General features: G+C 47.4%; 1 protein-coding gene across 6 annotated transcripts in view; it reads right to left on the minus strand.

Moving 5' to 3' along the window:
* Nucleotides 1–1,392: 1,392 nt before the first annotated feature.
* Nucleotides 1,393–23,604, minus strand: part of LOC149337419 (uncharacterized) — a 70,896-nt gene continuing 48,684 nt past the window's right edge. For 5 of the 6 annotated variants that reach the window (XM_089553435.1, XM_089553431.1, XM_089553434.1 and 2 more), the window contains exons 4-9: nt 20,482–20,737; nt 14,870–15,036; nt 10,399–10,490; nt 8,537–8,695; nt 6,632–6,701; nt 1,393–2,154 (exon numbers count right to left, since the gene is read on the minus strand). In XM_089553435.1, coding sequence (XP_089409561.1) covers nt 2,042–2,154; nt 6,632–6,701; nt 8,537–8,695; nt 10,399–10,490; nt 14,870–15,036; nt 20,482–20,737 — 857 coding nt within the window. In that variant the 3' untranslated portion in view covers nt 1,393–2,041. The remainder of the gene's footprint in view (nt 2,155–6,631; nt 6,702–8,536; nt 8,696–10,398; nt 10,491–14,869; nt 15,037–20,481; nt 20,738–23,604) is intronic. The other variant, XM_089553436.1, reaches the window with a different exon arrangement.

A 23,604-nucleotide genomic window follows, 5' to 3' on the forward strand; every position in this document is an offset into this window, starting at 1 on the left:
AAGGGTCCTAATAAATGGAAAAGTCCCTCATCACAGGCGGAAATCTCAGTGTAGGCGTGATCTCAAAGGCTGAAGTATGTCTCAAACGAAGATATCATTACAAAATAATACAAAAAACTTCATTATTGAATTGTTTCTCGTTGCTCGCACATGTCGCAATTCAGCGATCACGGCACAAACAAATTTAAGCTTATATCTTAAATTTTTTGCACAGACAGAAACATTATTGAGTGGTCAATGTCCCCGAGTCCGCTGAATTATGTCCCAGAAGAGCACATAATCTTACCAACGCCAAAGAAAGATCATTGGAAACAATCTTTCTGCAGTGTTTTCGCGCACGAACAGTTATTCGGAGATTAGATGGGCAGAATGAATGGCGCTAAATAGACCACTCGAAGGAGCGTGGGCCGCCGTATTGATAACTCGCGGCAGATGCATACCGCACTGATGCCAAGATAAAGGGCCCCAAATAGTTATCGACATCATCGGCTACCTCCGCGCTTGTACGATCATCTTGCTTGTCCGTGTGTTTGATGGTAGTACTGCCTACGCAATGTAATAGGCGTGCTGGAAGTTATTCGCTAAAACAAAGGCAAGAAAACAGCGTACCAGTTTAATTTTATTTCACTGCATTCTTTTTCAATTCACAGCTTGCAGAAATGCGCACCTTAGAGCTCACTACTCGACCCCGCCCCTTTCGTCTTGTCTCGACCTGGAAGTCAGCAATTCGGTTGAGGTGAAAATGCTTACACAAGTCACGTTGCTTAGACCATTCGACCACCTTACCTAAACCATAAAATTATTGCCCTCCGTATAAATTGATTATCCTGCGCTTTCTGGGTATGTTGACGTTTGCCCGACAAGCAAAAAAAACAATTTGCGCTAAAGAAACTGACTTAAATACTTCCTAATGCGAAATTTGAGCGCAGCAAATAAGCTGTTTCACCTTTTCGATAGTGAGTCAACCCCAGCTGCGGAGTTGGTTTCAGGGACAACGCCGCCGATGCCGACACAAACAATATGATACCCTCGCTTCCGCAGCGCTAAGAACCAGGTCTAGCCGTGGGAAGGTGGTCACGTATTCGTCGACGTGCCGGGGCCTACGTGAAATAACCGGCGCGTCGGCAACTGAAGAGCACCCTATCCGCCACACAAGAACAGGGGGGAGGGGGGGACCCTTTCCTCCTCTTTCTGCATGGCGCGGCGACGGTGTTCTATGCAGTCACGTTATCTTGACTCTCTAGCGGCGTCAGCGGCATCCAGCGGTATCAGTCGGTCGTTATCAGTCGGTCGCTGCTAGCGCTGGGGGGATGAAAGGGGGGCGGAGCTGGTTACGAGGCCGACGACGACGCGAAACCCAGGAACGGACGCCAAAGAGCTGCGCTCTAAAAAATATTTTCACTCGGTTCTTGCTCGTGACATCTACACCGAAAATCACCGGCTGCCACCGTTTCTTTGCGAGTGTTAATGTAGCATAGCCTCTGGAATCCGTGCCTAAAATTCAGTGTAAACGCATGTAGTTTTTTTGCGAAATCACCTAGTAGTGGCGACACCTGCATACACTTTTTTGGCTTTTACTGCTTTTAAAAGCTCAGTTGTCGCGGAGATTGGTCTTACTGTCGTTGGAATGCCGTAGCCCATTAATACAGGCCAACTTCAATCTGTTCTCGCTGTCCGTTTGAGGTCGTTCTGAGATTTAGCAAGTACATATCGGCTTTGCAAGGCCAAAGCCTCACGGGGTTGCCTGCGTTTGGGTTCTCCCTACCTTTTGCATAAAATGTTCAGCGTGCTCGCCGTATCCTTTCTCTGCCGCTCTCGCTATACGCCTGTATTTTGTTTCTTTTGCCTTGTACCGTGCATGTGGAAACATTATCCCAATTGAGTGCGATTGGAATCTGCATTTTCATTACATGCTCTAGTTTTATGTCTTGATAAACGTACCATTTAGCTTCAAAACATAACGTATACTTGTTTTAAGCCGAACAGTGGCGCCTCCACTATTAGAGTTAACTTATTTTTTTTTAGCGCTCGGCACTTCCAGCTAGCTTTCGTTGTTCCAGGCTCGTTGCCGGGACACAGCGCCGCGCAGCGGCCGCAAGTAGTGTTCTTCGTGCACGACGAAGTCTTCGCAAAGGTCGCGAACATCAGGGCAACCTAGAAAGAGATGGAAGGGTGCGGTCACAAAACAGTGAATCACTGTGTCTGATATTTCCAATCTCCTGCTTCATACATTGCATAATCTCTGTTAGGTTGCGTGTTATTTCACTGTCTGCCAAGACGGGACTCTCAAAACGTAATTCTAGACAGCCCACTATATTAGGCTTGTTTCCGAGTTTACCATGAATGTCCTCGACAATTCAAGCCATCCTCATACTGAACTTATCTAAAATATTATTCTCCTTCTCGCAAAAGGACAAATCTGGCCTAACCCGGCCACGGCGGCCACACGTTGATGGAGGCGAAACGCTAAGGCGTCCGTGTGCTCTGCGATGTCGGTGCACGTTAAATAAGTAGTAGTAGTAGTCAAAACTTTTACTGTCCAACAGAGAAAGGCAACTGCCCCCGCCCCCGCGGCCGGTGGAACAGGCGGTGCGATGCTGGCCGGGCTATCATGAGCCCCGGCGGCCTCTTCAGCCAGTTGGACGAGCGGAAACTGGAGATCAGGGTCGGAGCGGCGCAGCAAGGTCTCAGGTTTCTCGGGTACCTATATTATGCGACCACCCGGGAGAGTACGAGCATTCCCATATTATGTGATCGAGGGTCCCTCTCGGCGCAAAAAAGATTACACCTCCTGCTTCTGGCCTCGGAGAACATGTGGTTCGCAATAACCGAGTTCGGATACGTGTAGGTTTGTAGACGCCTCCACGCGACTGCCTGTCTGTTGTTTAATATCGAGTCTAGCGGGGGTACCAGTCTGCGATCCAATGAAACTCTAGATGGCCGAAATTATTCCGGAGTCCTTAATTACGGCACTTTTTTCTTCTCACAGACCCACCTTCCTCCCTTTCCTTGTGGAGCGGTTCGGGTGTCCGCCGAGCTGTGAGATAATTACTGCGCTCTTTTCTTTGCTTTTGCGCACTGATGTTTTATTATTCATGTGCTACTTTAAATATGGATATCATTTTGTTGTCGCGTGTACAGGTAGAAATCGAAAACAATAAGGTCGCCATTTTACGCGCAATTTCTTCTCGGAGCAGTTAACCGCGCCCTTTGGCTTCAGTTTGTTCACAAGCAGTGACATGCAGGCATACAAATCTTTGAGCGCTTTTATGAGCGACTGTTGCCATCCGCCCATCTGATTGCAGCGACAGCTAGGCGAGGGCATGTGGCTATGAAGGTCGCAAAAGAGGCGGAATGAAATGGAACGCAAACGAAATTATGAATCAGCCTTCCCAACCTCTCTGGGGAAAACGAAGCATGGTACCGCCACACATGAATGCTGTAATAATTCCCGAGATTAATTAAACTGCCAGGCACTTGAAAAGGTCACGTTAGTAATGTGTGCTCAGCGATGGATCATAACGAAAAGCTTCGCATGTTTAAACATGGTCCTCTATCCAGACAAATTATTTTTTTAGAAATATAGACTGTGTGCTTCGTAGGAACTGCGCCGCACGGTTCTGCGTGCGTTCGGTTATAGCCTATAGAAAATCCAATTTTTGTGGTCTCTCTGTATTGCTGGCATAAACACTGGCGCAGTGACGCTTTGCGGTTCTTCTATTGTGTTAGCACACAAACATACACGTAAGAGGGCTGTTACGATGCATTTTTACCGCAAGCTTCTGACAACACCGCCTCAGTCCGCCGGCGAACCACTCATGCAGAGGCGCAAACGACTCTGTTACGGGAGCGTAAATTGCTGGGATAGTTGGTTCATAATGTTGTCTGGGTGGAACCAGCGGAACACAGACGCAGGACAAGAAAAAAGTAGGAACACACACCACATCGCGCGACTAGCAACTGATTTCTTTCGAAAAAAACCACCACATTTAATTGTTTCTCTGCTCAAGCACTCACTCTGGACGATGGGATCAACTGTATTAAGATAAAAGAAAGTTATATTCTTTATCCGTGATAAAAACCGAGGGATCGCTGACACACATCTGCTTGTTTTTCCTGATTAAAAACGCTTCCATAATATAACTTTCTTTTATCTTAATGCAGTCGATCCCATCGTCCAGAGTGTGCGCTTGCGCAGGGAAACATTTAAATGTGGTGGTTTTCCTTGAAATAAATCAGTTGCAAGTCCAGCGGTGTGGTGTGTGTTCCTGCTTTTTTCTTGTCCTGCGTCTGTGTTCTGCTTTTTCCACCCTGATTCTGTTACGTGCACGACGATCCTCTATAGACTAGTCCGCGGCACCGCCGCAGCTTGGCGTTGATTTCATGAAAATCGCCAGTTAACTCTGGGTAGGTTTGCTTGTTGCTGGTAGCGTTCGAGTAGCCTGTTGCAGTAACGTGTAATGAAGTTGGAGGGATGGACTGGGTTCATGGAGGTAGGAGTGAAGGGTAGCCGTGCGTCACAAAAGACCGTGTGCCAATCATGCGATGACGTACGAGGAGGTGGAATTCGTGACGTCACGAGTGTCGTTAGTGTGTTCGAATCAGCCAGCATGACGTGTTGTGATGGCGTCATGTCTTACGGGCTAAGGACAACGACACAGCACTATAACCTGCCGCTTTAAAATATATGCTTGCCCCGGCATGTATCAGAACTCGCAAACTCGCGCCCAATAGCTGAAAGCATAGCCGCTCACCCGTCGCGCCCAGGCGTGGCACGACAGTAACACAATACTAGTTTTAGATGTCGATTCGTGAGCTGCGCAAGTGCAGTCGCATTTGGCAACTGAATACTGGTAACTGTGGGGAATCTTGTATTCGGCTGAATTATTTACGATAGACGTCTTTGACAGCACAAAATAGCTAGAAAAGAATTTCGGACAAAAAACTCCAAACAAACGCAAAGAAAATTAAGTCCACCAGTATGGCTTGTTGTTGATGGCTCATGTTTATCAAGAAATCATGTTTATCAAGCGCCAAAAAATTATAGGGCCGGTTAACGCAACTGACCAGGGCAATTATCTACCTAATTCCAGCCATTGAAAAAGGCCCGCTCAATTTCAGTCAGTTACTGACAGCTCATTTCGAAAACTAAGAACTTTCCGTCCCTGCATCAAATTATTCTTCAGCGTTTCTGAGTGCCCTCCTTTTGTTTATTTATTTATTTTATTTGTGCGTGTGTGTGTTCCAGATTGTTCTTCACTTAGTGCATCGTTTTTTTTTCTCACCTTTGTTGCATTTCTTTTGATGCCCTGGGCTCATTATGCTTACATTATGATTTTGACGTACTTATATTGTTGTCTGCGCATATATACTGACTCTTTAACACGGCTCATAACATTGACCCATTGTGTTATGCAATGGATCTCCCCGCCTCCTCTTTATGTAATGCCCAAACCTAGGGCGTTTGAAGGTTGAATAAATGATGATGATCATGATGGTGTGTTCTGGTTTGGTTTGTTTTGGTTTATGGGGTTTAACGTCCCAAAGCGACTAAGGCTGTGAGAGACGCCGTAGTGAAGGGCTCCGGAAATTTCGACCACCTGGGGTTCTTTGTGTTCTGGGCCATGCGCCCGGGCAGTATTTCATGAACACGACATCCAGCGCATAGCGCGACAGAGTGGCAGTCAAACACGCGAGTTGTCCTGCGGTGATGGCGTAGTTATGATATTAGTAATATGCTTTGCATTGCCTCTCTTATCATAGTTAGCTGCTGAAGTCTGTCGTGTTACGCATCGTGTTGATTTGCCACTCTTTTCCTCATGGTTTGTACGTAGTTCGGGTGGAAAAAACATTGCTTCACTGCAATAAATGCTTGGCTTAAAAAGAAGAAAAACAGCGGCGGTGGTTTAATGGTCTAATGCAGTGAACAGCGAAGCTAATCTGTTCGCGTCGCTGCGTGTTCGAAACCTACTTGCAGCCATCAAGTTTTATTTTATGCCACGCTTGCCATCTCCGGTAGTGATGTCGATAGGGCCGCAGACTCCCAGCTACTCCGTTGGTGATGGATTTGGAAATCTGACTCTCTCATTGTGATTGGTACCTTGATGTCACGTGACCTCGATGACGTCACAAGTATGTCAACCAATAACTGAATTTCGTGAGAGAGAACACCAGGGCTCTGTTTCGACGACAGCATCGAATTAAAAAAGAGCCCTGCTCTTTCTTTCGTCCCTCGTTTTGTAGCGGGAGTTACATTACCCGCAGTCTCGCCGTTTCTCTGTGGGCCTTTGGCGCCACTTGTGCGCATGCGCGAGGAGCCGAGTGACGTCACAGCCGCGCAGGTGGTGCGGCGCGCCGCTCGCCTCCGACCGATGGGCCGCGTGCTACTTTACGGATCACCGGGCCGTCATTCCGGCAGTCAATAAAGTTGAAGAACACGTTCCGCCTTCACCACCACCTGTCTCGTCTTTAGTATCTAACACGTAGTCATGACGATGAGCAAAACAACTAAATGTAACCAGGGATGTACCATACATCTCGCTACGTATATCCTGGCATAGCTGAGCTAAGCCACTGCCATTTTTTTTTAGCGCGGGTATTCCAGCCAAACTTGAAATTCAAAGCCTCTCACCCAGCAGACGGATGGTGCGCTCCAGTTCCTCTTTGAGAATGTCCAAAACCTTGCGGACACCTTCTTTTCCCTGCGAAGCCAAGAAGCAGCGCCACGTCAGGAACGTAATCAGTTGGGAAAAACGTAGCGCAAAAAAGACAGGGGCTGAGAATGGCGGAAACATACAACACTGTGTGTGTCCGTCTTTCTTAGTCCATGTCTTTACTTGCGCTGCTTTTTTTCCCCTGAATCACGAATCAACGATCCCAAACATCTACCCTTTGGGATAATCATCAGGCTCAATTGATAATTAATCACGTATAGTTTATATAACGGAGCAAGACAGGACAGAAGAATAAATAGTTCATGGACAGAAACAAACAGTCGAACGTACAGCAGCTTTTTTTTTTTTACTGGCCGTTAGCGTCATAGAAACTGTTTTTGAACAAAATAGTATGCCTAACCTTCTCAGTTTATATGGCGCAGACTTGTCACATTGGACCATTACAAAATAGGAATTTTCTTTCCACTAAGTTGTCCTCTGCGGTTTTATATATAGGTCCCTGGCACTCTCAAGCAGTCTGCGGCTGCTTTTTTGTTGCGTGCTCCTACAGCGTCGAGTTGCAAAAATGAAAATTTGCGATGGTAATATTACTTGATTAGACCTGTCTTTCGGCTCATTGCCGATTAAAATCGGCAATTCAGTTCTTTTTCCTGCTGGCTAACAGATGGCGTGGCGGCACTATCTGGTAACGCCATATACATTTCTGGTTGCAGATTGATTCGCTCTCGCCGTACTATCTTCTAACCGTCCTGGCTATATTAACTCGTGGAATGGCTTAGTTGGAAACATAGCGTCTCGGTTGAGAGCATTGACCTACGACGTGTTTTTACTTTGAAAAGATTCTGAGCGAGAAGTCCGTCTTTCTTTGTACCCATATTGTTGCTCGGGATGGATGGTAACTGGTACAGTTGCTTTGTTATGAAATTCCGATCCACCTCCTATTTCACTAAGTCACTTCGCTGAGGTTAACAAACGGCAGGCACCCCTCATGAGCTGCGCAACGAGCTGTCGATGGCGACTTGAAGCTTGTGAAATGTAATCTGTACACCTTTTAACTGATACATCTAGGGCCGCTATCATATTGTACACTGGGCTTAGGGCTCGGAACACTGGCTCGTAGGAGTGGAGAAAGTTTACATAGGGGGCTTCTGCACGCTCTCCGCAGAGGCCATTAAGGAGGAGTTGGTAACCAATAAGTTTGTAAGAGGGCTAGGTGTTTCAGAAGATAGCGATCACGGCAGCGTCAGCGCGACGTCCAGTCAGCTCATAAAGGCGGTTCAGCCAAAACAGGTCTCGCGCATTGGTCTTCGTCCTCTTCAGCGGTTGCCTGCACTGGGCCCGCGCGGGCATGCCACATTACAATATTCATGCATTTTAGCAGCTTTGAGCACATATCAGAGCGCCGGCGGTGGTGTGACTCAGTAGGGTAGAGAGCTGGGACAGTTGGCACATAGTGCTAACGAAAAAAAACAGCGGAAGGACGCAGGCACAGAGAGGGACACAGGACGACGCTACTAGCCGCCAATTTCGATACATTAGCTTATGGGGAGGTTAGGAACTCGTAGCACCGACAAATGTTTGCGATAGAGCAACTGCTTTCCTCGTTCAGATGTCCAGAAGGGACCCATTCCTGTAATCCATGTGGTCTGTTGCTGGAGCAGCCGTGAAGACCATTCTGAGCCTTTAAGTGCCTATTTATGTTACAGCGCGGATATACATTGCGCAGGTACGAGTGGAGCTGTGGAAGAGGTTCTCTGTTCACAGCTAGCAGTGGTCGCTGAGTAATAATCCGGTATACACGCCTCAATATAGATATATCAATTTTTAAAAACAGTGTGCTGGGAACAGGGGAGTGTGCGTACGTCGTACGCGAGTCCCCAGAGCACGGGCCTCCCCACGAACACGGCCCTCGCGCCGAGAGCGAGCGCCTTGCACACGTCGGCACCCGTGCGCACTCCGCCGTCCAGGTACACCTCCATGCGGTCGCCCACGGCTGCCACCACCTCGGCCAGGACGTCCATCTGTGACAGAGAGAAAGCAGCACTGAATGTGTTGCGCAAAAGGGACAATCACTCTAAAGCAGACGGGACAAGCGCTTGCACCGTCTTCTTGTATATGACTGTCCATTTTGCGCAACCCATCTTTACGCTACAATGAACCAACTTGCCCAAGAACTCATCTTGCTCGATTACTGAATGTTCTAGGTCGGAGTCGTCAGAGTAAGGTGTTGTTTCGTGGCTCATGGGCCGTTTGGTATGCTGGTCACCTAACGCATGTAAGCCACCATGAGAAGCGGCAATGTTGTTGGGAGGAGCGAAACAGGAAATACGGCTAGTTTTTCAGGAACAGGATGTGTGGTGATGAGGGAGGTTTAGAGGGCGATAGTGCTCTGATTTAGTCGTACGTGGAGACATGTTAGTGCGTGCCCCATACCCGACAGTGGACGTGGCTGGGCTGGTGAGTGTCTCAAACTTCTATGTACAGGTGGCAGGGCACGGAATTGTTTTGCCATAAAGGCAGCGTACCTTCGATTCTTTTATTTACATAGTCGTAAAGGAGCGGAGCCGTTAGAGAAAGAATAAAAGAGGGAACGGGCAATAGATTCGCGAAGCTGCAGGAGCATCCGCACCGTAAAACAGATCTGATGCACAGAAGGAAAAGTAAGCGGCGGGCCTTGTGTTTGTGTGCAGCACAGCGCGAGATGCTGGCTCTTTAAAAAGTGGGGAGAAAGGCTGCGACGATAGCTGGGAGTGCTCTAAAGCGCCGCCAAGTAAGGCTTATCTGTTTGTCCTGCCGTGGGTTGGAATCCCTCTCGAGCATATCAGTATAGTAAACTACTCGATGAGAACAGGACTACTGTTTTAAACTACAAATACCGGCAGGTGTTATGAAACTAGCACTCATGTGCAACACGATGAGGGCGACTACACACATTAAAATCGCAAAATAAATTTGTCACAGATATAATACGAATACGAATGCGAATGAATTGGTTTCAAAGAATGCACGGCAAATACCAGTCTTGATTACCAATTTGGCCGACCCGTAGTTCTGAACACATACTTAAGACTCTGTAGGAACGAAGTGATCTAAGTAGGCAGTCTGGAATTACCACAGTGTTTTGAGATTTTGGTCTCAGGTTGCCAGGAAGCTGTTACAAGGCGTGAAGAACGGTAGAAATGAGGATGTTGCTCGCCTGTAGGGAATTTGGGGCCCAACAGTGGCACAGAAGCTGCGCAGTACAAGCGAGTTTCTAAGAAGAAATGCAAAGTGGCCGCTTTATCTCCGTATAAAAAAAAATTGGCACTGTCTTAGCTCGGCTAAATCAGCTAACGACGACCGTAACAATGAGGCAAGCGGTGTGACGTCATACCAAACGGCGGCGGCGGCTCCGCGGCGAAGCGCGCGATGTGACGTCATGCCAGATGGCGCGGCGAGCGCGCGGCGTCCGCCAGCTGCGGCGTATGCTAGGCAACGGCTCAAGGTCGGTCCCTATGCCTCCTCGGAGCACCGCCACAGCGAAATCGCAAGTTCGTGGGCAATGTAGCTTTCGCTACCAAAAGAACTGCGTTGATCTTAAGCTCACAACAAAGTACAATAAAGCCAATAGGGTGATTTGCTTACAATTCTACTTTAGACTACAGCGCACTCATTCTCACATTTTGGTTCTCACTTGTGTTTTGAAGTGGATCCAGTAGTTTACTTTTTTTTCCGACGCACTCACCGTCGCGGGGGTTCCGTCCAGCTGGCGTCCACCATGGTTGGATACCATGACAGCTGCAGCACCGTGCTTGTACGCTGCCAGCGCCGCCTCGGCTGCAACAATGGCGTTTATCGGGCGTGTGAGGCCTGACTGAAAAAAGGTGTTTGTAATAGTTTCTGCTATCGTTTGCTGCATGCCCTTACTGGGATACAGCTATTTTCGAGAAATACGGCTACGAAATTGATGGAATTTTCGTATATGGAGCGCACCAGTAATTATTCGTTCCGTAATGGAAAATTCCTTCAATCAGACAAAAAAAAACACGAATGTCAGCCACCTTTCCCCTGCAGCAATTTCGGAAAAGTTTGAATTTTACTCCGCGTCATATTATAGTACTTTCTTCCTTGCTGTTTGTCAGGATTAGCTCTTTACTTGCTAATGTTTAAAAATAGAAGCATGGACGTACGTAAATTTTTATTTTCCTTCCTAATACACCATGTTGCGGAATTTTTATTTTCTTATGCGGTACAATAACAGTGAGAACATCACAAATATACGTCAAATGTTTAAGGTAAACCCCAAGGTGGAGCAGATTTCCAGTTATTGTACTCCTTTTTTATATCACAAATATAAAACAATTTGAATTATTACAGACACACGGGTGTGTTCTGAGCCTTGTCACAGCCCAGTGTTCATGCAGCCCTTTCTGAGGAAAAAACAATATTGAGACTAGGAAAAGAGAGCAGTCGTAATGACCATGAGGTGGTGATTTCGTGAGAGGAAAATAAAGAAGCGAAAGCCTCGGCGTCTTTTACTCGCAGAGTTTTATGAAAATGTGCTGTTTTTGGAACACTGACGTTTAAAATGAGCAGAATTCAAAGACAGGTGATAATCCTATCCTAGGGTCTCCCGCATTGCATTGGTTAACGTAAACGTCAAATGATGTAACCATTTCAGCAAAAAATGTCAGCCGATATTTTCTGAGTTGCGAGCAGCGCATTTGTGGGCAGCGTGCCAAGTGCATGCTAGGCATGTTGAACCTGCCGCATGTCTTCGGGCTCTCGCCTGCATGCGCCGTCTGAGAGGGGATTCGAGGGATGCCTGACGGCCACGCGTCCCCCGCGATGACAACATTTATCTCAGTAAAGAAAAGGGGGGGGGGGGGGCGGGAGGGAGGGGAGGGTGAGCAGCGGGGTCACGCAACCCTCCACCTAACATGCACCTCACGTGACGCTCCGAAAGGCAGCACGAGGAACGTGCAGTGGGTGGTCACGTGATTGTAGAACGGAGCCGCGCGTTGGTCGTTGTGGGACGTGCGTGTCAAAGCTATGCTGTGAAAGCCGTTGCTCAAGAAATGCTTTCTTGCCTGCCGCAGTTTTTGAAGCGCTGCATGCGATGTAGCTCGCACGGTTCAACCATTACTGCTTTTCTCTGTAATACGCGAGGACATTGCGGACAGCTGTAACTTTGTCTTGAAATAGCAAGAAGAAGAAATTTACACTGCACAGGCCATAAATGCTGCTTGAGACGACATGAGCGTTTTGTATGTGGCAAACGCCAATGTTCTAGAAATGGAACATGGAAAAAAAAATGTCAGTCGATTTGGGTAATTAGGTCAAATGCGGTTATGTGTGCTAGCATGACGTCAGTTGCCGGTTGGACCTACGACCAACTTGATGGTACCAGCTTACCGCCTAAAACCCAAACTTACTACTTTATTATATCCCAAATATAAAACAATTTGAATTATTACAAATAATTCAGTGTAGGCATCATTTGAATCAGGTTCTCCTCCTAAACAATGCTGCTCATTCCGCGTAGCACGGCACGCTTAGGGGTGGTGCCGCATAATTAGTACCCCAGGTTCTCGCTTGGTTACCAACGGCAAGACCTTGGCAAGTAAGCCATATCCGTTGGGCAGATGAGCAGTGGCGCAGTGGCACAAGACAGGTGCTGTGGCAGGTGTTGCCATCGATGGGATTTGGTTGCTTGGGTTGGGTCGCGACCCAGGTTGCTCTTCCCGAGCAGCCTTTAACGATTAAATGGGCTCTCGCCTAAGATGGCAGGCAACCTGACGGCTTCAGACCAACAAACAAACACACGCACGCACGCACGCACACGCACACACACACACACACACACACAAACACACACACACACACACACACACACACACACACACACACACAGACACACACAGACACACACACACACACACACACACACACACAAACACACACACACACACACACACACACACACACACACACACACACACACACACACACACACACACACACAAACACACACACACACACACACACACACACACACACACACACACACACACACACACACCGTCCAAATGCTGGAATGGCCACGATAAGTGCTAGCGCTCTGAAGAAGCGCGCTTAGTTATTTTAAACGTGTCGACATTTCTTCACTTTTAATTTCAAAACCATTATATAAACAGCGAATAGTAATGGCTACCTCTTAAAAAACAAAAAGCCGTATGGATGTGGTTTTCAAGCTGTATTGAAACAGAACGCTCTTCTTACGAGGAGCAAAGGCAACAAACGCGTAGTTTAATGACTAGCATGAGCTTTTCTCTCTGACGTGAGATTTACAACTGAGTCTGGTGTCAGCCCACCATGACTAGCGTATTTACGCCCACATAGGCCTATTCGTCACAGGGGTCGATTCCAGTGATTTAGAAACTGGAAAAAAATTAAATGTTGATTTGGAATGACGTATAGGTTACACAACCAAAACTTTAGCCACTGACATGTGATTAATATGACCAGTCCAGCATATCGCATGTAGTTGAGGCAGCGGCGTCAAGATCGATTTACATAGAGACGCGAAGAGTGAGCTCGAATGCGGGGTAAAACCAAGTAACAGCAAAATGAGTAAGGGATTTGGGACTGAAAACCTTAAGTGAGTTGAGTGGACAAACACAAATAAGAGAAAAATAATTCTTTATATATTCGTGACTTATAACGATTTAACACACCATTCCAGTTACTAGCTTCAAAAAATATTTTAGTTGTGTACATTTCGATACAAGCACAACGCTTGTTTTATGAAAAGTGTTTACGTTCACGTTCTCTCAAACCAGCGGGCAGCGGCCCTTATGCCATACAATTTGACCAAGGGCTAAGAGTTGATTTCTCCGTTAGCTGCCGACCTTAAATATATTGCGTAGGTCTCGTAGTGATCTCGTCGTGAATCTGTGATTCGCTCATGACATTGCCCCGCTGAGTTACTCAGGAGATGAAATACAAAGCAGGATCAATGACTTAGGCAGAGCAGATAATTAATGTGCAGAAAACTAAACCAATCTGCATCCCTCTCGGAGGGGATTAGCAGTTTACAATTGGTAGCGAGGCGCTGGAAGTGGTACGGGAATACGTCTACTTAGGGCAGGTAGTGACCACAGATCCGGTTCACGAGAGTGAAATAACTGGAAAAATAAGAATAGGGAGAAGCACATTTGGCAGGTCTTTTAAGATCATCAATGGCAGTTTACTAATATACCTCAAGAGGAAAGTGTATACCACCGGTGTTTTACCGCTAGACATCTACGGGGAAGAAGCATGGAGGATGACTAAAAGGGTTCATTCTAAACTGAGGACAACATAGCGAGCTCAGGATATGAAAATGAGAGGTGCAACATCAAGAGACAGGAAGAGATCAGAATGGCTAAGGGTACAAATGCATGTTAATGACATCCTAGTCGAAATGAAGGAGAACATAAGGGCTTTTGCAGGACATGTAATGCGCGGGTAAAGGAGCGATGGTCCTTAAGGTTTGGTTCGGTTTATTGGAGTTTAACGTCCCAAAGCAACTCAGGCTATGAGGGACGCCGTAGTGAAGGGCTCCGGGAATTTCGACCACCTGGGGATCTTTAACGTGCACTGACATCGCACAGTACACGGGCCTCTAGAATTTCGCCTTCATCGAAATTCAGTCACCGCGGCCGGGATCGAACCCGCGTCTTTCGAGTCAGCAGCCGAGCGCCGTAACCACTGAGCCACCGCGGCGAGTCCTTAAGGGTAACAGGCTGGACTCCAAGACAGGGGAAGCGTGGCAGAGTGCTGCAAAAAGATCGGTTGGCGGATGAGATTGAGAACTTTGAGGGGATAGGGTAGCTGGCACCCAGAACTATTAATTGGAGATATATAGGAGAGAGTTTTATCCTCCAGTGGTCGCAATCATGCAGATGATCAAGATAGCGACGTTGTTAAAGCGGATAGACACAGAACCACGGATGCGACTGCAGAGCTGGAGACGTCAGGCTGGGGCAGTCATGAAGTTTCCAATTCCATTGGCGTGGAGAGGTATACATCGTGGTACTCTGAAAACTTATCCAGCCGCTCTAAGTAACGAAACACGCGGCTTAGGTGTTGAATAGCTAGGTTATTTTAGCATGACAGTTACTGAAGAAATGTAATTTGATTAGTTGGGAATGCGTTTGAAATCTGCCACTCACCGGTGAGAACACCTTTGACTACCACGGGCAGCTCCGAGATGCTGCACAACCATTCGAGATCCTTAAGAGTGGCTGTATCTCTTGCGTGCATAACAGGGAAGTAGTCGCTGTAGTTTGTCTCGATACTATTCTTGGTGCCCTTGAGTGAAGCCAGCAGGTTGGCGTAACTGGAAATACCATAAAAACACTGAATTTAGTGAATTCCCTGTAACGGAGCACATTGTAGGAACTGATCACTGGGGTTGTCGGGGGGCCACTTATATAACCCTCTGTGATTTATTTAACTGTGTAACCCTCATCGAAAGCGAATAAACTGAAATTGAACTGAACTGAATATTGTCACGTTTTAGTGACGGCAGTCCAGTGGTCAGGAAGACACCAGCCAGTCTTGGAAACGAAGCTCTTTATTTGGGCTGACTTGCGCCCGCAAAATAACTGAATCACTCGGCGGCGGCGTAAGCAACAAACGTGCTCGTCGGTCGTCGAACTACGAATGTCCGCCGCTCGCGGCATCGCTCAATTTAAAGCCGGCAAGGAAACTTCCAGATAACAAGACAAGATCATCTACAGAAATCTGGAAAAACCTAGATGCAGCCTTTCATGGCTGCGATCAATCGAGATTAGTGTGGTCGCTTCTCGCGTCACGAACAAAAGTGATAACAACCCTTTCCTGCAGCCTTGAGCGTGAACGAACAAACACTACAATGATACGTGGCATTACCCCCCTTCCAAAGAAGCATTGTCTCGATGCTTTAAAATGAAAATAAACACGGAGAATGAAACTTCCAGTCCTTTAGCGTTCATAATATGGCTTCAGACGTACGACATGTACGACTTCCGGGCGTGGGCGGCGTCGCTGAGATGCTGTCGTGCCGTCGGGGATGACTTCATAGTCGAGGTCACCGATGCGACGGAGAACCCTGTACGGGCCAAAGTAGCGTCGCAGCAACTTTTCGCTCAATCCACGGCGGCGAACTGGCGTCCATATCCAAACCCGATCACCTGGCTTGTAATGCGTGTCTCGTCGGCGCAGATTGTAGCGTCGGGCGTCGGTGTGCTGCTGGTCTTGAATGCGAAGCCGCGCAACTCTTCGGGCTTCCTCGGCGCGATGAAGGTAGGCGGCGACGTCGAGGTTGTCTTCGTCGGAAACGTGCGGGAGCATTGCGTCGAGTGTTGTCGTGGGCTTCCTGCCATATACCAGCTGGAATGGAGTAAACCTGGTTGTCTCCTGGGCGGCAGTATTATAGGCGAAGATCACGTAGGGCAGAATAGAGTCCCACGTCTTGTGTTCGGCGTCGATGTACATGGAGAGCATGTCTGCGATGGTCTTGTTCAGACGCTCTGTGTGTCCGTTGGTTTGCGGATGATAGGCAGTTGTCCTCCGATGGCTTGTCTGGCTGTACTTTAAAATGGCTTGCGTCAGCTCCACTGTAAATGCTGTTCCTCTGTCTGTGATGAGCACTTCGAGTGCGCCGTGTCGGAGGAGAATTTGTTCGACAAAAAATTTTGCAACTTCTGTTGCGGTACCACTAGGCACCGCTTTTGCTTCGGCGTAGCGGGTCATGTAGTCGGTGGCCACGATGATCCACTTGTTACCTGATGATGAAGTCGGAAAGGGGCCGAGGAGGTCCATCCCGATTTGCTGAAAGGGCTTAGTTGGCGGTGGTATGGGGTTCAGGAGTCCGGCTGGTCTAGTCGGAGGCGTTTTGCGTCGCTGACACTCACGGCACGTTTTCACGTAATGGGAAACGTCGGTAGCTAGCCGCGGCCAATAGTACTTCTCCTGGATGCGGTGCAACGTGCGAGCAATCCCGAGATGCCCTGCAGTCGGTTCATCATGACATGATTGCATAATTTCTTGCCTGAGAGTTTTGGGCACGACAAGAAGATGCACTGTCCTGTTGGGCGCGAAGTTCTTCTTCAGAAGGACATTATTGTGAAGGACGAAAGACGACAGTTGCCGCTTGAACCCTCGGGGAGGCGATGCGGTCTTGCCTTTCAAATAATCAACTAGGCTTTGCAACTCAGGATCCGAGCGCTGCTGCTGCGCGAAAGTAGTGACGCCTACCGGTCCTAAGAAAGCGTCGTCGTTTTCCTCTTCCGGTGCTGCGTCTACGGGGGCTCGCGATAGGCAGTCTGCATCGGAATGCTTGCGGCCAGATTTGTAGACTATAGTTATGTCGAATTCTTGAAGACGCAGGCTCCAACGAGCAAGGCGGCCAGAGGGATCTTTCAAATTGGCCAACCAGCACAGAGCATGGTGATCGCTCACAACCTTGAATGGTCGTCCGTATAGGTAGGGGCGAAATTTGGATGCGGCCCAAATAATGGCGAGACATTCTTTCTCTGTCGTCGAATAGTTGGCTTCGGCTTTCGACAGTGAACGGCTAGCGTACGCGATATCTTTCTCCTGTCTGTCATTTTTCTGAACGAGGACCGCTCCTAAGCCCACCCCGCTTGCATCGGTATGAACTTCGGTTTCGGCGTTTTCATCAAAGTGCCCGAGCACAGGAGGGGACTGTAAGCGGCGCTTCAGCTTGTTGAAAGCTTCCTCTTGCGGCTTTTCCCATTTAAAAGGCACGTCAGCCCTGGTAAGTTGGGTCAAAGGTTCAGCGATGTGCGAAAAGTTCTTGACGAATCGCCGGTAATAAGCGCACAATCCAAGGAATTTGCGTATAGCCTTCTTGTCATTAGGCTGTGGAAACTTTGCGATCGCAGCCGTTTTCTTGGGGTCTGGGCGAACTCCATCCTTGCTTACGACGTGACCAAGGAACAGCAGCTCCTCGTAGGCGAAGTGGCACTTCTCTGGTTTCAGTGTCAGGCCAGAAGACTTGATCGTTTCCAGCACTATCCGAAGCCTTCTGAGGTGGTCTTCAAAGCTTGAGGAGAAGACAACGTCATCTAAGTAGACTAGGCAAATCTGCCACTTCAAGCCTGCGAGCACCGTATCCATTACTCGCTGGAACGTCGCTGGGGCAGAGCAGAGGCCGAATGGCATCACCTTGAACTCGAAGAGTCCGTCTGGCGTGATGAACGCAGTTTTCTCGCGATCTCTTTCGTCGACTTCAATTTGCCAGCAGCCGCTCTTCAGGTCCATCGATGAGAAGTACTTAGCGTTGCACAGCCGGTCCAGTGTATCGTCGATGCGGGGGAGGGGGTAGACATCCTTCTTCGTAATGTTGTTCAGGCGGCGGTAATCGACGCAACAGCGAAGGGTGCCGTCTTTCTTTTTCACTAGGACGACCGGTGCTGCCCAGCACCTCTACCAACCAGATGTCACGTTTTAGTGACGGCGGTCCAGTGGTCAGGAAGACACCAGCCAGTCTTGGAAACGAAGCTCTTTATTTGGGCTGATTTGCGCCCCGCAAAATAACTGAATCACTCGGCGGCGGCGTAAGCAACAAACGCGCTCGTCGGTCGTCGAACTACGAATGTCCGCCGCTCGCGGCATCGCTCAATTTAAAGCCGGCAAGGAAACTTCCAGATAACAAGACAAGATCATCTACAGAAATCTGGAAAAACCTAGATGCAGCCTTTCATGGCTGCGATCAATCGAGATTAGTGTGGTCGCTTCTCGCGTCACGAACAAAAGTGATAACAACCCTTTCCTGCAGCCTTGAGCGTGAACGAACAAACACTACAATGATACGTGGCAATATACCGCTCACTGTGTAGCTGGAATTCGACATTTAATCAAAAAATAAATGAGCGTAAATATCCCTTGAAAACTTCTGAACAATGAAAATTACGGGAAGGTGGGAGAATTCTAATAAAGCAGTTGGATCTGATTAATACTTTCCTGAACTGTAATGAATGCTCTTACTCTTAGCCGAAGTTTCAGCCATGGGAAACTGTTTTTCCGGAGTGTGAAAGTGGGGGGAAGGTGAGTGGGTGACGCTTTTGGATAGTGATGTTGGGTGGATGAACAGGTACCTACATGAAAAAATGGGGTACAGAGATGGCTGATGTGTGGTATTTCTGAACAGCATCTATTTTTGATACGGCAACATTCAGGTTGTTGTCCGACAGAAAATTCCGGTTTCTCTGTCAAGGCTCTTCTCGATTTATCCACAGATGTCATGTGGCATTGTTACATCATCACAACCTGGACACCGGACTGTGAGATCACTGGGCCATCGTGGCGCTGCGTATTAGTCTTACGGGAGCTTGGCAAGACAGCCCCACAGACGGCAGTGTTCGAAACAGCCACTTGCCGGAGTGGCGGCAAATCGCTTAACCGTTTTCCCACTGCGCCAGTAATGGTATGAGGACACCCGCTGATTTATGAATACGATCGAAATGGTCGTGACGCCGTCAACACTACGTGACCACAAGTGTGCCAATCATAAGGCACCGCCTAATTCGAAAATCTGAGGACTTCAAAAATTTGAAAGTTGGCTGACCAGCAAAACTCTAAAGTGCTCGCAAAATTTTGTAAGTGGGCGCATCCGAGAAAATGGATTAAGGTGATTTAGTGACTTTGATTGATATAATCCCCTATGATAATCTAATGGGATGTTTTCGAACATTTTACAGGGTGAGGACTCATGCATAGAGTACAAAGGCAATGTAACTCGTTGTAAGAGGAGTTTTGGAGGGAAAATTACAATAACGCTAGACACTTATTTCAGACACCATAGCGCGTGACTTAAATAGTATCTCATTTTCTTCGTTAAGAATGTGGTTAAGACGGCCCCTTAGTTTTTCCATATTGCGTCTTTGAATTTGATTTCTCCATTACTTTTTCGTTCTGCTGCAGCGTGAGCATCTAGCGAGTAGAGGCTTTGCGGAGAGGGAGGTAGGAGGGTTGTTGGTGGGCGGCGCTTCTGAAGGGTAGAGTTGTATGTGTGAGTGGTTGATGGATGATGCCACTGAAGGGTAGAGGTCGGGGGGGGGGGGGGGGCAGGATCGGTAGGCAGCCGCTAGTTGTTGCGTGTGGATGGCTGTGGCTGCAGATACACAGCCATTTTCCCATTGCGAAGATAGTTCTGATTACGCAGTAAAAACAAGGGTTAGCAAAACAATCTGTTAGCAAACAATAAGGGTGGCATTCGGTATGCTGGTGTCGAATTACTTCGCAGTTAACTACGAAAACGATGTTTAATATGTTGGCAGGCCCACCTAATTACAGAACATGTCAGCAGTTTAGCGACTGAGCTGCGAAATGTAAAAAAACATCATGCAGATGTTTGGATTTTGCTGTCACCGCTTAATCGCAATTAATGGGGTGTTTTTAATGCATATTGTTGCTAGGAAGCTTATAGTGCCTTCGCTTAATTCCTGCGTACACAGTGCACTAAGATATACGCCAAGCGTTACATTAATTGGGACTGTAATCCGAAGTGCTTGTTTCATTTATTCTTACCATTGTGAAGAGCCCTCCCCGTCAGCTAAGCTGAGGTTGCAAACAAGTCTGCTCTTAGTAGGAAAACTGATCTGCAAAATGGACCGCGTCCAGCCAAAAAAGAAAACAACGTTTCTATGTGCGCTAACCTGAGACAAAGTGGTCCCACGAAAGCGCTTTTTGCTCCGGCATTTTTCAGTAGTCTTTCTCCCTTTTAAGCATTTATATAAATGCTGCAGATGCTATCAATAAGCCTTGAAGTTTGAACCTGAGGCCCCCAGGGAGATGGGTCAAGCTCTGGTGGCGAGCTCTGCCGTCTCCTGGAACGGGTGAGTCCGCGGTGACTACGATGGCAGCGTAACCGTGGGCAGAGGCCCTCTTGACCAGGGACTCGGTGAGGGACCTGTCGTTGAAGATGACTAGCTGCTGCCAGAGGACGCAGTCCGGAGCGCTGGCCCTCACGTCTTCCAGAGACACGGTGCTGTGGGAGCTTAGGATCATCACCGTGCCGGCTTCCTGCGCCGCTGCGGAGAGTAGTAGTCGAAACATCATAAGGGCTCTCCAGAGACTGAATACAGGGCGAGAAAGTCTACACGTACAGCCGTAACAAGTTAAGGACAACGCAGCGAGCTATGGAAAGGAAAATGATAGGTGTAACGTTAAGAGATCGGAAGAGGGCGGAGTGGGTAAGGGAACAAACGCGGGTTAATGACACCCTAGTTGAAATCAAGAGGAAGAAATGGGATTGGGCAGGGCATATAATGCGAAGGCAAGATAACCGCTGGTCCTTAAGGGTAACGGAGTGGATTCCAAGAGAAGGCAAGCGTAGCAGGGGGCGGCAGAAAGTTAGGTGGGCGGATGAGAATAAGAAGTTTGCGGGGATACAGTGGCCGCAACTGGCAAAGGACAGGGTTAATTGGTGAGACATGGGAGAGGCCTTTGCCCTGCAGTGGGTGTAGTCAGGGTGATGGTGATGATGACAGCTGAAAGGGGCTTTTATTTAGTTGGGTCCAGCAAGCTATAAGGATGATATCCCACTTCTGTGATGCTGGAAAGCGGTGAGCTAGACGAGGAATGCAGATGCGTAAGGTAGGCCTTGTTTGAAGCTCACAAAGTCTGCATTTATATTAAGAAAAAAAAGAGAGAAATAGCTGAGAAAAATTACTAAAGATAAAAAAAGAAATAAAACATCGCATGAACGAATGATCCTACCAATTATTTCCCCTGACTTCTTTACTGCCTGTGCACCGCCATAAATAGGATAATATGTGGTGTCACACATCAATATTAGTGGCAAAAATCGTCAACTTGCTAGCAAGAACTAAAAGATTGCATTTAATATCTTATCAGTACAGGCGCAAAAAAGCACGTTTCTTATTAGCCACGTCAACAACATCGATACCCTAGTGGTGACGTGTTCTCTGGAGATCGCTTCTAAATTTGCGACTGTAGTTAGCCGCTGCGTGCTAAAGCTGTCACAAAGTCGTTATCGATTTGTCGATGCGCACCACTTACTGGCAGCCATTGAGTCGCAATGCTAAAATATTGGAACCTTTTACATCTTGGTTCATGCACTTAAATCGTCAATTGATAGGGCCACAGCGTAAGGCAGATTTTTCCTTTGTACGATTGTTTCCTTTTAGATAGGCTTCCTGCATGTGGCAGCTTCAGCAGCGACCATGGCCCAGTAATCTAGAAAGCTGGGATAAAACATCTTCTTTCCAAATTCCTAAAAACATATCTACACACGCAATTATTCAGACCACGTAACCTGTTTCGACACAGAAGACGGAAGGCCAAATTCCCTTTTGCATCAGCAAGATCCTGAACTGCCTTACATGAAATGATGGAATGGCAACGAAACTTTGCTGGTGGCTCGATTTAGCCGCTATAACGCGAGACAACATTGAGATATCGAGACAACAAGGCCAGGCGCTTGTTTACGCTGTTGTGCCAGTGTTTCTTTATAAGTGAGTGTTCTCGTGACCACATCGTTCCATCCATGATGACTGGTTGTCACTGTGTCATTTAAGATCATGTTCTCCTTGCCTGTATGTAATGTTCCATGCGAAAGTACAAGGGTTTTTGTTTATGGGGTTTGATGTTCCAAAATGACTCAGGTTAGGAAGGATGCCGTAGAGGAAGGCTTCGGATGATTTCGACCACCTGGGGTTCTTTAATGTGCGCTGACGTAGCACAGCACATGGGCCTCTAGCATTCTGCCTCCATCGAAATGCGGCTGCCGCGGCCGGGAACGAACCCGAGTTTTTCAGGTCGGCAACCGAGCACCGTAATGACTGAGCCATGCGGCCTCAGAAGCAAAGAAGTGAGCCCCAGGCTCAGTGTTGAAGCTAAGGACACGTCCCATATTCATCAGGCATGATCCGAGGTTTATAGTCTTACCAATGCAACTGCCACTTTAATGCCAATTCATATCAATGTTCGGTAACAATTCTCCTTAAAGTCGACCTTTTTTCCACTGACTTCATCCTCATTGCAGAAAGACTGCTTTTATTTTTTTATTTCAAACGAAAATCCATTTACAACGGTACATTACGCACAATGCTCTAGGACCCACAACCAGAGGCTAGTTTCGGGTCCATCACAACATTGTACAATTTAAATGCAGCACGCGAAGACGACACATGAGTTCATAAAGTAAAATTCACATTCTCAACAATTTAGAGGTAAACAAAAGCAAGCCTACAAAATACAAACATCCTCACAAAAAAAAAACAACAATACATCAGAACTTCACATATTCATTAGAAACGTTTTCAAAGATTGCACAAAGTTTCTTTTCAGTTTAATATCGTCAGGTATGCCGTTCCAAATCAAAACTCCACTGAACTCGAATAGTTTCTGCCCGTAACTATTGCGACAAACTGGTAAGTTGAAATGTTTGGCACCAGCCGCCCTAGTTTCCCTTTTAGGGCTTATAAATATGCTATGCGGAAGTGAGTCATTAATTTGTAAGATTTGGTGAATTGTCTTCGCTACGTTTAAAGTGAATATGGAGTGAAAAGGCAGAATACGGGTTGTCTTAAAGAGCGGTTTGCTGGAGTCAGATAATTTTGAAGCAGTAATAATTTTTACCGCTCTCTTCTGTAATCGGATCACAGGTTCGAGATATGTAGGATACGTGTCACGCTATGACTATATGCAATACATTAGTTGGCTCTGTATAAAAGCAAAGTAGGGTATGCGAAGGATTGAAAAATCGAAACATTCTCGCGCTTGCAATAAAACATGACATCCATAAGCTAACTTTGTGCAAACCTGTTTCACTTGATTTTTGCAGTGCATGTCAGAGTCAAAATGTACACCAAGATAGGTTTTAGCTCGAGCATCCCCAGCGTGCAGTCGTGTTGTATGAAGGACTCGCTGCCAT

This window comes from Amblyomma mixtum, chromosome 7, assembly GCF_055824585.1.
Source record: "Amblyomma mixtum isolate Tamu chromosome 7, ASM5582458v1, whole genome shotgun sequence".
NCBI lineage: Eukaryota > Metazoa > Arthropoda > Arachnida > Ixodida > Ixodidae > Amblyomma > Amblyomma mixtum.